The 14222-nt window shown below is 37.2% G+C and overlaps 1 protein-coding gene across 1 annotated transcript in view; it reads left to right on the top strand.

The window, feature by feature from the left end:
* The window catches only part of Snd1 (staphylococcal nuclease and tudor domain containing 1), a 445827-nt gene that overhangs the window by 208605 nt on the left and 223000 nt on the right, over positions 1 to 14222 (top strand). The window contains exon 12 of the mRNA XM_010633440.1: positions 1668 to 1768. Within this exon, the coding sequence (XP_010631742.1) occupies positions 1668 to 1768 (101 nt within the window). The remainder of the gene's footprint in view (positions 1 to 1667; positions 1769 to 14222) is intronic.

The following is a 14222-nucleotide window of genomic DNA, read 5'->3' as shown; positions in this document are numbered from 1 at the left end:
GTGTCTCATTATATGGTTCAGACTGCTCTGGAACTCATTGTGTAGCCCAGGCTGGTCTCAAACTCACAGTTATTCTCCTGTCTCAACCTCCGGAGTGCTGGGATTACAAATGTGTGCCACCATGCCCCCACCCTTTTTTTTAAAAGAAATTGCTTATTTTACACAATTTCATAAAGAAAAAGTGTTTATTATGTACTAGGGTTAAGAACTTTCCCCAACTTTATACCTCCCACTTTCTGTGTACATATCCTTGTTAATTCAAAATTATCCTCTCCTCCCTCTGTTAAAAAACAAAGCAAGAAATGTTTTAACTCCAAATATGTTTTTGTTGGGCCTAATTAGTTGTATCACTTTGATGTACATACTATGAAAAAAAATCCCAGCATGTTTGTGATGTGAACTTCTTATATTGTGGTCTATGAGAAAATATGGTAGACTAAAATTACATGTTTTTTGGGGGAGGCAGGTTATGTATTTAAACACGGATATTCAAACTATTCTGGCGCATAAAAGGTTAAAGAACTGCTTTACCATAAGATCTGTTAGTCCCTTGGGAACAATGAAGACCTTTTCTCTGTCAGAATTTCCTGATGCCTTGTGTGCAGCCATTTGTTTTTCTTTTTCAGTTTTTTCCTCCTTTCTTGTAAAAGTACACTTTTTGAAACAACCGTTGTAGATTCACAGCAAAATTCAGTTTTCTTCCATGCTTATACAGTGTCCCAAACTCTAGAGCATTATATTTATTAAAATTGATGAATTTACATTGCACATCATTATTGCTCTGAGTCCGTAGGGGGCATGCTTGGTATTGTACCTTCTGTGGATTTTGTTAAATGTGTAAGGAAATGTATCTGCCACTATAGTATCTTACAGAATAGTCTCAGTGTCCTGACAATCCCCTGTGCGCTGCCCATTCATCCCTCCCTCTGCCTCTCCCCCTCCCCTGGCAACCACTCATCTTTTTACTGTCTTCAGGTTTTGCCTTTTCCAGAGTGTCATACAGGGAATCATACAATGTGAAGCCTCTTCAACTTGTCTTCTTTCACTTAGTAATAGGCACCTGAGGTTTTTCTATGTCGATTCATAGCTTGGTAGCCCTTTCCTTTTCCACTGAATCATATCCCCTTGTCTGTTTGTAGCACAGTTTATACATTCATGTACGGAAGGATATCTTGGTTATACTTAAATTTTGATAGCTGGGAACAAAACTGCTATTTTAACATCCATGTGCAGGTTTTTGTGTGGATGAGTTTTCAATTCCTTCCGGTAAATTCCAAAGATGAAATGGTAAGGGTATGTCTAGTTTTGTCAGAAACCACCAGAGTGGCCAGACATTTCACATTCATAGTAAGGGTGAATGAGAGTCCCTCTTGCCTTAATCTTTACCTTTGGGGAACTAGTCAAGTCTTTTGCATTTTAAAACAGATGGTTTGTTTTCTTATTGTTGAATTTAAAAACTCTTCATATATTTTGTATAACTGTTCCTTGTCAGATAGAGGTTTTGCAAATATTTTCTGTCAGTCTTTTGCTCAGCTGTGTTTTTACTGTTTAATATCTTAGACCCAGAAAATCACACAGAGTTGATCTTTTACAGTTATATAAGCGCATGTGGTTGCTTGTGAGCTGTATGCATACCTACCTTAATTCCCTTAATTCTTTATTTTCAGGTCAATGTGACAGTGGACTACATTAGACCAGCCAGCCCTGCCACAGAGACGGTGCCTGCCTTTTCAGAGCGTACCTGTGCCACTGTCACCATTGGAGGAATGTGAGTGTTCTGGCTGGCAGAAACCCAGCTTTAGTCTCAAGTAGTTTAAAGTTCTCTGCTCAATCAAGTCTCTCCTTCTCTTTGCTCTGCTTTGCTTTTGCTTCCACTTAACCCAGTAGTTTATAATTATGTGCCTGTGCAGCACTTTATATTTGCAAAGCAGTTTATAATCACTCATTAGCTAATCATATACTTTAATCATTCTTGTAATTTAAGATTTATTGGGCTCTGTGTGCTTGGTACTATGAAGTATGTGTTATTACGATTAATAATACTGTTTATTGAGTACAGGCTGGCTGGCCCTAGGTACTGTCCAAAATTAGTTCTAAAAGATGCTCCGTATGTTGGTTTAGGAAGTTGAGTTGTACCAAATTTTTTTAAATAAAAGAGGAAGAAGACAGGTTAATTGGACATTTTCTTTGTATGAAGGTTTATAATCTGCTGTCCTGTCTATACCCTGGTTATATCCCAAGGTCTCTTGGTAGCCTGGTTGTTGAACAGAATCTTTCAAGGGAGGTATCTGACAGGGGAAGGAGGAAGCCTGCTGGGCCGTTCTTCCACTATAAATATTAAAACAATCAGTCAGTCCCCCATAGCAATTCTTAGCATAAAATATACCAGCATGGTACTTGTTTCCTTCTCTGTTTAACAGTCTTAAGTGGTGCTTGTTACCAAACTGGTATTTTACTTTTCTTTTAAGGGGGCATGATGGAGAGGATAAAAAGAGTAGTTTTTTGTTTTTGTTTTGTTTTGTTAATATTGTAACAGAGATTGTCTTATTGAAAGTATAATGAAGCCTGCCGGGAGAAATATGGTACATCTAAGCTTCAACAGTACCTCAGCAAGAATGAGGATCTTGTAGCTATTTAGCTTCTAGAAACTCCTCCATCAAGCAGGAGTCTCTTTCCCCTCATTCTTGAATTCGTATTTGGAAATGGCTATGTTTAGCCAATTCCCTCTCCTGTATTTATTAATGTTGTTAATGTTCACACAATCAGAGGGTTCATTGTACCCCGGAGGAGCTTAATATAGCCATTTGATATCATTACCTTCACACCATCACAGACGGCAGGTTTTGTGGGAAGCCAGTTTCTGACAAATCAGATAATATTTTTGAAATGTGAAAAACTAGGCCATGTTTGGTCATTATTCTAGCTGTGTAACTTACAGTAATGATTTATTACCAATTTACCACCACTTCTTAGGAGCATAGGTGCATATTTCCATACTGAAGAGAGCTGAGATGTTAGTATTCCTCTATCGTAAAATTTTTAATATAGCAAGGAGTCATCACCACCGATTACTGCTCCTGCTGTCTAATTACTGGGGAAAACAGTTTTATGTCTATAAAAATGTACATCTTCATATTTGGTAGATGGCCTCCACCAATGTTTATTTAACACTCCATTAGAGTGTGTTATCTCATTTAGTTAGCACTGGGTATATTTTAAAAATAAGCTTTCACTGTGTAATATTAGACATTTATGGAATCTTTTTTGGAGATTCTTAAAATTTTAAAACAATATAAGTGAGACAGATGATTTAAATTTCAAGTGGAGAATGTTGTGGCCATGCCCTGTAGCATAGAACCTTGAGGTTCAAGTGTATTTATTTGGCGTTGACTGAGATTAATCCTTCAGCTCGTGCAGGTATCTCTTTGCTGTGCTGATTTCATTTCCTTTGGATATATATACCCAGAAATGGGATTGCTGGATCACACAGGTCAGTTTTTAGTTTTTTGAGGAGCCTCCACACTGTTGTATGCAGTGGATGTACTCATTTATAGTCATACCAGCAGTATATGAGATTTCTTTTTCTCCTTTTCATCACTAACGTGTTAGTTTTTGAAAGTGGCCATTCTGACTGAGATGAGATGATAGCACATTGGGGTAGTGCTGGTGAACATTTTTCAATGTACTTGTTGGCCATTTGCATGTTTTCCATTTTTTCTTCTAACTTCTGTAGTACTAGGTATTGAACCTAGGACTTTTACACTGAGCTACATTTCCAAATCCTTTCCCCATTTAATTTCTTTTAAATTTTCAGACAGGATCTAAGTTGCCCAGGCTGGGTTTGAATTTTGGATCCTTCTGCATTAGCCTCCCAGAGGGCTAGGATGACAGGTGTGTGTCATCACACTCAGCTTTCATGTCTTGTTTTTAAGAAATGTATACTCAGACCCCGTCCTCATTTTTAAATTGGATCTCTTGGTTTTTGTGGTTAAGTATTTCTAGCTTCTTATATGTTCTGTGTAGTAGAATTTACTGGTGTTATAAAAGCACCCTACCTACACTACTACTCCCTGGAAATAGGGAATTTTGTCTTCTTGAATCCATGTAGTAGCCCCAGTATCCAGCACATGGTAGGTAATAAGGAATTTGTTGAACGATTTATTAACAGTATTGCTAAGAGTCCCTTTTTGAGACATAACGTGTTTGGGATGGCTTGTGCCTAGTATTTTCCTTCCTTTATTTGATTATTGGAAGCTTAGGGGCAAAGGTAGGTCATCCTCAGTAAGTGGCCCTAGTGACATGCTTTTTATGTTCTAACTTGACTCATAGCTTTTCTCTTTGCCTAGATTTCATTTTTATATATCTTTTTTTCAGAATTGACTTTAAAGAATCTAAATAGTATTGTATCTGGAAAGAGGACTTTTAAAGCTATGTCTCAAGTATTTTATTGCCGTTTAAGCATGATAATGCATATGTATCATTTCAAATCTCTGAGATATGGGCAGCACAAATCACCTATTTGGTGCCCCAGTGAACTGTACAATATGCTGTTTGGAATGAGGTCTCAAAAAACACTAATTATAGAGCCTTATATTTTTGAAATTTACATCCCCCTCATCTGTTACACTTTTATTTTGCAGCCATTTTGACACCGTTCCTCTTTTAAATTTTCTAAAAGTGTCCGAGTGTTTTCATGAACGCGTTCTTTGTGTAATCATACTTCAGTGGTTAGCACAATATTTAATGAAATACATAATTTGAATAACAGGCACAATGTAAGCTAGATCTGGGGACAAAGCGAATGGCTCAGCAGGGTGGGGTGAAGAGTACCAGTGTGTTGGTGTGGGCCACTGTCACCCATTGGGGTTGGCTTTCACTTGCAGGGTGGTCATAAATTAATTAATTACCTGGGTGAGCAGAGAGAAAAGTTAGTTAAGAGAGCTTTTGTGAGAGACATTGCCCCTCTTAGCAGGAAACTTTGTGTTTAAGCTTGTAGAAAGGGTGTGGAATTCAGAAGAGATTCAGTCTAAAATGATGTCTGCCACGATCTGCAGGCTTACCTACCCACGTCTAGACCTGCCTCCCACCTGGTGGCTTTGCAGTTGCTTAGTAGGACACCAGGAGACTTATGACTGAAGGACTGCCTCTGAAGTTGATGATCCTAGGGGAATGAGAAGAAACAGATGAGATCATGTCTCTCAGGGGTATTTCAAAGCAGACTTTAGGTGTGCTTCACATGCAAAGAATGTGAATTATCTGTATGCTCAGTAGGGCTTTGTGGAATCCTTCTGTTTTCCTTTTCATACATGCAAGGGAGGCAAGGCTCAGGACCCTGTGAGGCCTTGCTGTGTGACACAGGCTTCCGCGCCCCATCTTGTACCCTCTGGGGAATCAATGGAAACAAGGTTCATCATTCCTCTAATACTTCACTCTGGAGTTGGCAAGAGTTGTTATCTGTTAATCAAAACAGTTTAAATAAAAAATAAAAAGCTCGAACCTTGAGTCATTTCTCATTCTCTAGCTCTCGGGTTGGGAATTAGCTGATCCTTTTAGGCCTGGTTTGTGACATGAAGCTGTCAAGATGGCGCTTCCTGTTAATTACTTTTTATTGTATTTAAGACACTTAAATAACTCTTCTTGTGATTTAGTCTTCTATGTAATTAGCTGCAGTGATTAAAATCTCATTCTTTCATTCTTGCCAGAGTCTTCTTGAAGAGTGAGATTTTTTGGGGTGACCTTTCCCTGGTGCTGGACTTTACAATTACTTCAGGCTCCAATCTGGCAAACCCATATATCTATTAACTCATTGCTTGTGTCTTTCTGCATATCACATTTTCAAAGAAAGGTGTTAGAAAAAAAATCTGTTCACATTTAGAAAAAGACACCTACAAAATATAAGTAGGGTCAAGCTTCGCACAGACACACTCATTCTTAACATGATCACCCTCATCCCTGAAAAGTATACCCAGAAGACTCAGTGTCACAAAACCATTTCCCCATTGTTTCTCATTAGGTGAAGTATTTCACAGTGGTAGGAAACGATAAATGACCTGTTTGGAGCATGTTAAACAATGTCAGAGATGGAACTATGGAAGTATATTAACTGGAAAATGCACTTTTCTATATAAGCTTGCATGTTTTTAGACAGGTGCTTTGTTTTTTGTAACAGTTTTACTATGAGTTTGTGAAATTTCACTCATGCCTTCCTGTGTTGCCCTTCTTTCTTCTTTCTTTTCTTTTTTGGTACCAGGGATCGAAATGAGGACCTTGCACTTCTGAGGCAGGCAGCCAAACCACTGAGCTAATCCATAGACTCTTTGCACTTCTTTTTTGATCATTGCAACACTGCTGCCACTAGCCTTGATGCCTGTCTTAGTATAAATCCCTCCTTTGTGGGGCCTGGAACATCTGAGGTGACTTCTTTGCGCTAATGATTGTCATCCAACAGATTCAATACCATCTTTATGAACTTACTTGGATTCTTCTCAGATAGAGCTTGACTTTATTATATATATAATTATATTTAGATGACCTGGAGTTATAAAATTGTAAGGAAAAGGCTTCAGTTCTGATTTTTTTCCAGGGCACTTCTCCCCCTACCTGTTCCAGTAGTAATTGAAGCACTTGGTTAGATCTTGTTTTTACTGTGCTAAAAAACAAATTCCTTACTAATTCTACTTCAGTTTTTTCTCCCCAGTCACAGTAGGAATAAGTATCATATAGTATTATTGAGAGGTCTTGTTTGAAAGAGTAAAATGGTAACCATTTTAACTCCTCTAGACCTTAAAGTAGCTCAGCGAGGGACTGGGCCCCAAAATGTGACACGTTGCTGCTGCTATAGCAGTCTTCTAAGAACAACTAGATTTTTTTAAATTTTAAAGTGAAATATAAAAAGAAACAGGGGCCAGGGATGTAGCTTAGCAGTGCCCCCACCTACCTGGTAAACCCAAGGTCCTGAATTCTATCCCTGGTACCGGGGAAAAAAAGAAAGAAATTTAAAAATCTACTAGGTGTTTGTGGGTTTTTTTGTTCAACAAATACTTATCAAACTCCTCTCCTATTCAGTGCCATTCACTGGAAACATAGCAGTGAATAGAGTAATAAATGGTTCCATATGTTGAGGGCCTCTTACCTGCCCTTTATTCTCAGGATCCTTGACAGTGGGACTTGGGACCCTCAGGTGTTCTCATAGACATTCAGTAGCCTTGCCATTCGCAGAACCATGTTTATGAAGATTTTTACTTTAAGAAACATATGATTTGGGGCTGGGGATTTAGCTCAGTGGTTCCGCCACCTACCTTGCAAGTGCAAGGATCCGAGTTTAATACCTAGTACCAAAAAAAAAAAAGAAAGAAAGAAACATGACTTTGTTTATTTAATCAGAGCATTTGAAAAGGGACTTACCTAGATTTTGCCAGGGACAGATTTTACCATTAGGAAATACATTAAAATATAAATGAAAACTAATCTGTCTCATAACTTTATTTTTAGATGATTTAGTAACTTAACTGTCAAGAGACAAATTTGAAGCACTCAAAAGACAATTTAAGAATACCTGTCTGTTCTTTTCCTCCACAGAAGGGTGGTTCTTGGGTCATTCAGAGTAGGAAAAGCTCTGAAATCCCAGCAAGTTACTGTGGTGCTCTTAGGCACCTTCAAGATGGCTTCCTTTCTTCACGACTTCACGTGGAGGAGGCTTTGTTGCTCACTTCCTTATAGTCTCTGCTTTTCACTTCTTTGGGTGTTTGTTATTCTTATAAGCTAATAGTACTGTTGTTTGTTGGTTGGTTTGTTTTCCAGCTTTACACAGTATCAGCTTACTTCCTGAAAGATTAAATATTTTTGTATATTTGTACTATGATGTCCACCTAGAAACCTCCCAATTTTTGTTACATTGCTTTAGTTTTACCAATGTGAACTTTATAACATTCAGTTAATCTGATTCAACTTTATATGCTCCCTATTCTTAAGGATACAAAAATTAAAACAAACTTTTTCCCATTCTCTTTTAAAAGCTTACTTTTTCTATTATGAAGATTTATAGCATTTATTACATTTCTCTTTTGTCACTGTGATTGTCTTCTTAGCCTTGTCTATAAATTTATCCTAAAAATTTAATTCTGCCCCCCATAACAATTATAATAGCTAGTTGTGTTAGATATTATAATACAGTGATGTTACCAAGAAATATGGTAATGATTTAAACCAATGGAAAAAGAAATCTTATTTTACTAAATCCTTCAAGAAGTGTTAAATAAATTTTCTGCCTCTCTTACTTTCTATACCTCCTTCATGTACAGATGCAACTTATCTTACCATCATCCTTTTTTGAGATATTTCCTTTTATTTTACTGAAGAATCTTGATTTTCCCAGTGTGAGTAGTAAACTTTCTGAATTTCTTCATATCTGAAAATGTCTTAATTTCAGCTGTATTCTTGTTTCATTATATAATTCTAGAATCAAAATTAGGTTTTTTCCCTAGTTCTTTGTGGTCATTGTCTCCCATTGTTTCATCAGTGCTTACAAGAAATTCAATTTCCATTTCTATAAATATAGCCACCGCACCCTGCCATGATTTTCCTAGCTTTTACAATTTTCTGTTTAACTCTGGTTTTCTGAAATTCTACTAAATTGTTTCTAGGTATGTTTTGTTTTTTCTGCTGCATTCTGAGTGGGCCTTTTTATATCTTTCCAAGATTATTTTCCCCCTGCTATCTTTTATATTCTTTCTCTTTTGTTTCTGTCCTTTGCTCCTGAAAATTCTATTGGTATTGTATCTTTTGCTTCAGCTCTCTGTAACATTTCCCTAAACTTCATAAAAAATTTATTTGCATGTTTGTTTTATATCAAAGGAGATGTCATCAGCTTGATCTTTCAGATTACTTGCTTAGGTTACCAGTCATGCATACTGTCGCATTTTTGTTCATTTCCACTTCTTGCTTATTATTCATTCACTCACAGTCGGTGGTTTTTGTTGGGTTAGCCTAGTGTGTTAATGCTTCCCATTGTTGCGCCAAAGCGAGAATAACCATTTAAAGGAAAGGTTTGTTTTAGCTAATGGTTTCAGTGGGTGCAGTCCACATTTAGCTGACTCTATTGTTTTAGGCCTGTGGTGGGACAGAATCATACTGGCAGAAGGGCCTGGGGAAGGAAGGCTGCTCACCTCATGATGGCTAGATAGTAGAGAAAGAACCAGAAAGTAGGGGTCTAAGATACAGTCCCCAAGACTATGCCCATCTACCCTACTTCCTTCAACTAGTTCTTAAAATGGGGAAGTGACTGTCATCTCCCAGTAATGATACCAAATTGTATCCGTAAATTTACTGTTGAAGTTGAAGCCCTTATGGATCCACCACCTTGAAGCTCCACCTTGAACATTGCTGTACTGGGGACCAAACCTTCGAGACATGAGGCTTTGAGGGACATTTCATATCCAAAGCATAACAGGTTATGTTCCTCTGCAGTGACAGAAGGCTGCTTCCCCATGCATGCCTGACTCAAAAGCAAGAAATAATCAGGTACTGTGAGAGCAAGCATCCTTGCAGGCTGCCTGAACACCTAGCAACCTGAAGACTTCACTAAAACCTGCCAGGCAAGGGAACTCCTGTAGAATGCTTTAGCATATTTCACAGGGTGTGGTGTTAGAGGGGTAGGGGGGATATGGACTGTCATGTGCCCTGCTTTCTGTTCTGCCTTCACTTTCTGCTTCAATGACAGCATCCATCTAAGGTTCTTCCAAGGTGACATAACCTGCTGTCTGCCCTATCATACTACTCACTTCTTTGAAGTGAATTATCTGCTGTGACATTGATAATTTGGGGAATGGTATCTGTGTACAGTTAAAAGTCATGTTGATGTAAAAGTGATACTCTCAAGGACTGAAACAGTAAACAGTAAACTTTCTCACATTAAAGCAGGATAGAAAGTCTTAGAAAAATCTGGAAATCTGAAGTTGAGAAATCTACTATACCAACTTGTAATTTGTGACAACTTTAGTGGCTTCAAGAATGTGTGCACTTTGCTTGTGTTGTGGGTAACCTCTGTAGCAAGTTCCAAAACAGTGGATTCATGAAAAAGGATAAATCCTGAATCAGATTTTATATTTTGATTAAAATGGTCTTTATTAGAAGTAGTGTCCCTAAACATATTTAGAAGGAAGAGGAAGTTGAACTCACTAGTGGCGAGTATCTTTTTTTTTTTTTAGGGCAATTTTTCAAGTCCCTGGATTACAAATTTCCAGAGTTTCGGGGTTTTTTGGGCAAACACATCACTTTTTGTGGACACTCAATGCAATTGTGGAATAGCAGACACTATTCCTGAGGAATATTTCCTGAGAAGTATTTCTTAGGGTTTTGCCAGGGTTTGTGAGGAGAGACTGGCTGGCTAGCCCACCTTTAGGGAATGTGGTTCTGAATTAATTGCTTCAGAATGACCTTAATGCCTACACAGTGTAGTTTGCATTTGGACCATCCTTATTTCTTAGCGCTTGTATAAACATTTCTCCTAATCTGATCCTCTCTGTTTTCTCTCTTTCAGGATTTGTAAAAACTTTCTGCTTTACTAGTAACAATCTTTCTTCTTTTTCACCACTACTAAGGCTTTATTTTCCATATCTATCTTCCCCTTACTTCTGTGGGACTTTGTAAAGGATGGCATGTGGACATAGTTCTCAGTTTGCCATTCTGACCTCCCTTAAACATTCTTACTTTCTTTAGATAGTGCAATTAATGTGATAAGGAGAGGGGACATTTGACATGGTTACCAATAAGCAAAACTTCTGGGTCCTTTAGATGTTATTTCTCAGCACTTTTTCTTTATAATTCTCTCAGTCAGCACAGTAAAAAGTGTTGAGGGAAATAGGAATGGAGTTTTTATAGATTTTTCTTTCTCCTAGTTGGGATGCTTTTTTTTTTACATTGAGTTTATTGGGACTTTTTAGGACTATCATACAGTTACATTCATCATTGGGATCTTCTACTAACACGTAACAGATCTGGGTTCTCATTTTTACCCCATATCACTGCACTCCCTTCACCCCTATTTACAAAGACTTTGTTTCCATTTTTTTCTTTTCTCGTGTTTTTTTCCCCTCTTATTTCCTTTTCCTCCCCTTCCTACTTCCTCTATACCATTAGCCCTTTTCCTGTTTCACGTTACTAGTTATACAATTTGGATCTTACTTACATTTTTACTTAGTCTCACACCAGAGAAACTATTTGGTATTCACATATGTGTGTCCTATTTATTTCACTGCAGAGTATGGCCTCAATGTGCATCCATTTTCCTATGAATGACTCTAGTTTCTCATTCTTTATGGCTGGGTAGTACTCCATTTTATAGGACAATGACATCTTCTTTATCCAGTATCCAATTGATGGACAATTGGGCTGTTTCTAAGTATTAGCTATTGCAAACTGTGCCACTGTAAACATGGGTGTGCATATATTGCTATGGTATGATTCCTTTAATTCTTTTGGAGAGATACCAAGCAGAGGGATAGCTGGGTCAAATGGAACCTCTAATTCTAGTTCTTTGAGGTATCTCCATATTGATTTCCACAGTAGTCACAACAGGCTGCATGCCCACCAACAATGGAGCAGGGTTCCTTTCTCCCCATAACCCCGCCAACATTTGTTATTGGTTGATTTCTTGATAGAAGCCATTCTTTCTGGGGTCAGGTGGAATTTCAGTGTTGTTTCCATCTGCATCTCTGAAATGGCCAGTGATGTTGAACATTTTTTCATATGTTTATTTGCTGCTTTTACTTCTTTGTTGATTTAAGATGCCCATTTTTTAATCAGGTCTTTATATTTGGGGGTCCTGACCTTTCTGTTTTAATATTTAGATCTTTAATCCACTTGGATTTTAGTTCAGTGCATGGTGAAAGGTAAGGGTCTAGTTTCAATCTTTGGCAGTTTGAAATCCAGTTTTTCCAACAAAATTTATTAAAGAGGCTATCTTTCCTCCACTGAGGATGGTTGGATCCTTCATCAAAGATGACATAGCTGAGGACATCTGGCATTGTTTCTGTATCTCTCAATCTATTCCACTGATCCTCAGGCCATGCCAGTACCATGCTGTTTTTATCACAGTGATTTTGAAGTATAGTTTCAAGTTGAGGATTGTGATACCCCCTGTCATGTCTCTGTTGCCTAGAATTGCTTTTGCTATTCTAGGTCTCTTGTTCCAAATGAATTTTTGGATTATTTCCTCTAGTTCTGTGAAATATACTGTTGGAATTTCAATCATGATTGCATTAAATCTGTATAGCAGTTTTGGAAGTATGGCCATTTTCACTATGTTGATTTTTCTTACCCAGGAGGAATATCTTTCCATTAATATCCTCTTTGATCACCTTTTTTCAGAGTGCTGTAGTTTTCAGTGTAGAGGTCTTTTGCTTCCTTCATTAGATTTGATTCCTGGATACTTCATTTTTTTGGATGCTATTGTGAAAGGAATTGTTTCCCTAAATTCTCTCTCAGCAAGTCTGTTACTTGTGTAAAAGAAGGCTATTGATTTTTGAGTGCTGACCTTGTAATTCAGATACTCTGCTGAAAGTGTCAATTAAGTATAGAAGCCTTTTGGCAGAGTTTTTTGGGTCTTCTATGTAGAGTATCATCTTGTCAGCAAATAATGACAGTTTAACTTCTTCCTTTCCTATCTTTATTTCTTTAATTTCTTTCTCATGTATAATTGCTGTGGCTAATGTTTCCAGAACTGTATTGAACAGAAGTGGTCACAGTGGACATCCTTGTCTTGTTCCTGATTTTAGCATGAATGTTGGCTCTTGGTTTTTCATAGATAGCCTTTATCACATTGAGGTAAAGACCATCTATTCCAATTTTCTGTAGGGTTTTTATCATGAATGGGTGTTGAATTTTGTTGAATGATTTTTTGCATCTATTGAGGTGATCATATGGTTTTTGTCCTTCACTGTTGCTGTAGTGTATTACATTTATTAATTTACATATGTTGAACCATCCTTGCATCCCTGGAGTAAATCCGACCTGGTCAGGATGTATGATCTTCTTGATGTCCCTCTGTGTTCTGTTTGCCAGTATCTTATTGAGGATTTTTTCATCCATGTTTATTAGGGAGATTGGCCTTTAGTTCCCTTTTTGGTTGGGTCTTTCCCTGGTTTGGGAGTCAAAGTAGCACTTGCTTCCAGGAATGAATTTGTGAATATTGCTTCCTTTTCAATTTCATGGAAAAGTTCAAAGAGTAGTGGCAGCAGTTCTTCTCTAAATGTCTTGTAAAATTCATCAGTGAAGCCATCAGGACCTGGGCTTTTCGTATTTGGCAAATTTGTAATTATGTTTTTAATTTCACTGGTTGTAATTGGGGTGTTTAGAATTTTTTTATGTTCTTTGTTCAACTTTGGTAATTCATAAATATCTAGAAATCTGTCAATTTCTTCTGTTTTCCATTTTATTAGAGTACAAGTTCTTGAAGTAGGTATTGATGATCCTCTGGATTTCTGATGGATCTGTTGTGACTTCACCTTTTTCATTCCTAATTGCATGGATATGAGACTTTCCTTTTTTTTATAAGGTTGGCTAAGGGTTTATCAATTTTATTTATTCTTTCAAAAAAACTAATTCTTCAATTCATTGATTTTTTTTTTTAATTCTCTTAGTTTCCATTGCATTGATTTCTGCTCTGATCTTTATAATCTCCTCCCTTTTACGAGCTTTGGGCTTTTCTTCCTCTCCTTTTTTTAGGAGTTTAAGATTCATCATTAGATTGGTTGTTTGAGCTCTCTCTGTTTTTTTAGTGTGAGCATTCACTGCTATGAATTTTCCAAGTAGAACTGCTTTCAGTGTGTCCCACAGTTTTACTGGCATTATCATTTATTTGTAAATACAAACTAATTTAATTTTTAATTTCCTGTTTGACCCATTGATTGTTGAAGAGAATGTCATTCAATTTCCATGTGTTTATGAAGTTCTTGCAGTTTCTCATACTATTGATTGCCAGCATAATTGTACTATGGTCTAATAATATACATGGAGTAACATCAGTGCCTTTGCATTTATTTAAACATTTTCTAGGAGCTAGTATGTGGTCTCTTTTGAAGAATGACCCATGTGGAGCCAAAAAGAATGTATATTCTGATTTTGTGGGGTAGAACACTGTAAATGTCTTTTAAGTTCATTTGTTCAAAAGCTTGATTCATTTCCAGTATTTTGTTGTAGAATTTATGTCTAGATGATCTGTCTAT

This window comes from Fukomys damarensis, unplaced genomic scaffold, assembly GCF_012274545.1.
Source record: "Fukomys damarensis isolate Sample0158 unplaced genomic scaffold, DMR_v1.0_HiC HiC_scaffold_4, whole genome shotgun sequence".
Lineage (NCBI taxonomy): Eukaryota > Metazoa > Chordata > Mammalia > Rodentia > Bathyergidae > Fukomys > Fukomys damarensis.
This window is presented reverse-complemented; position numbering and strand designations above follow the sequence as displayed.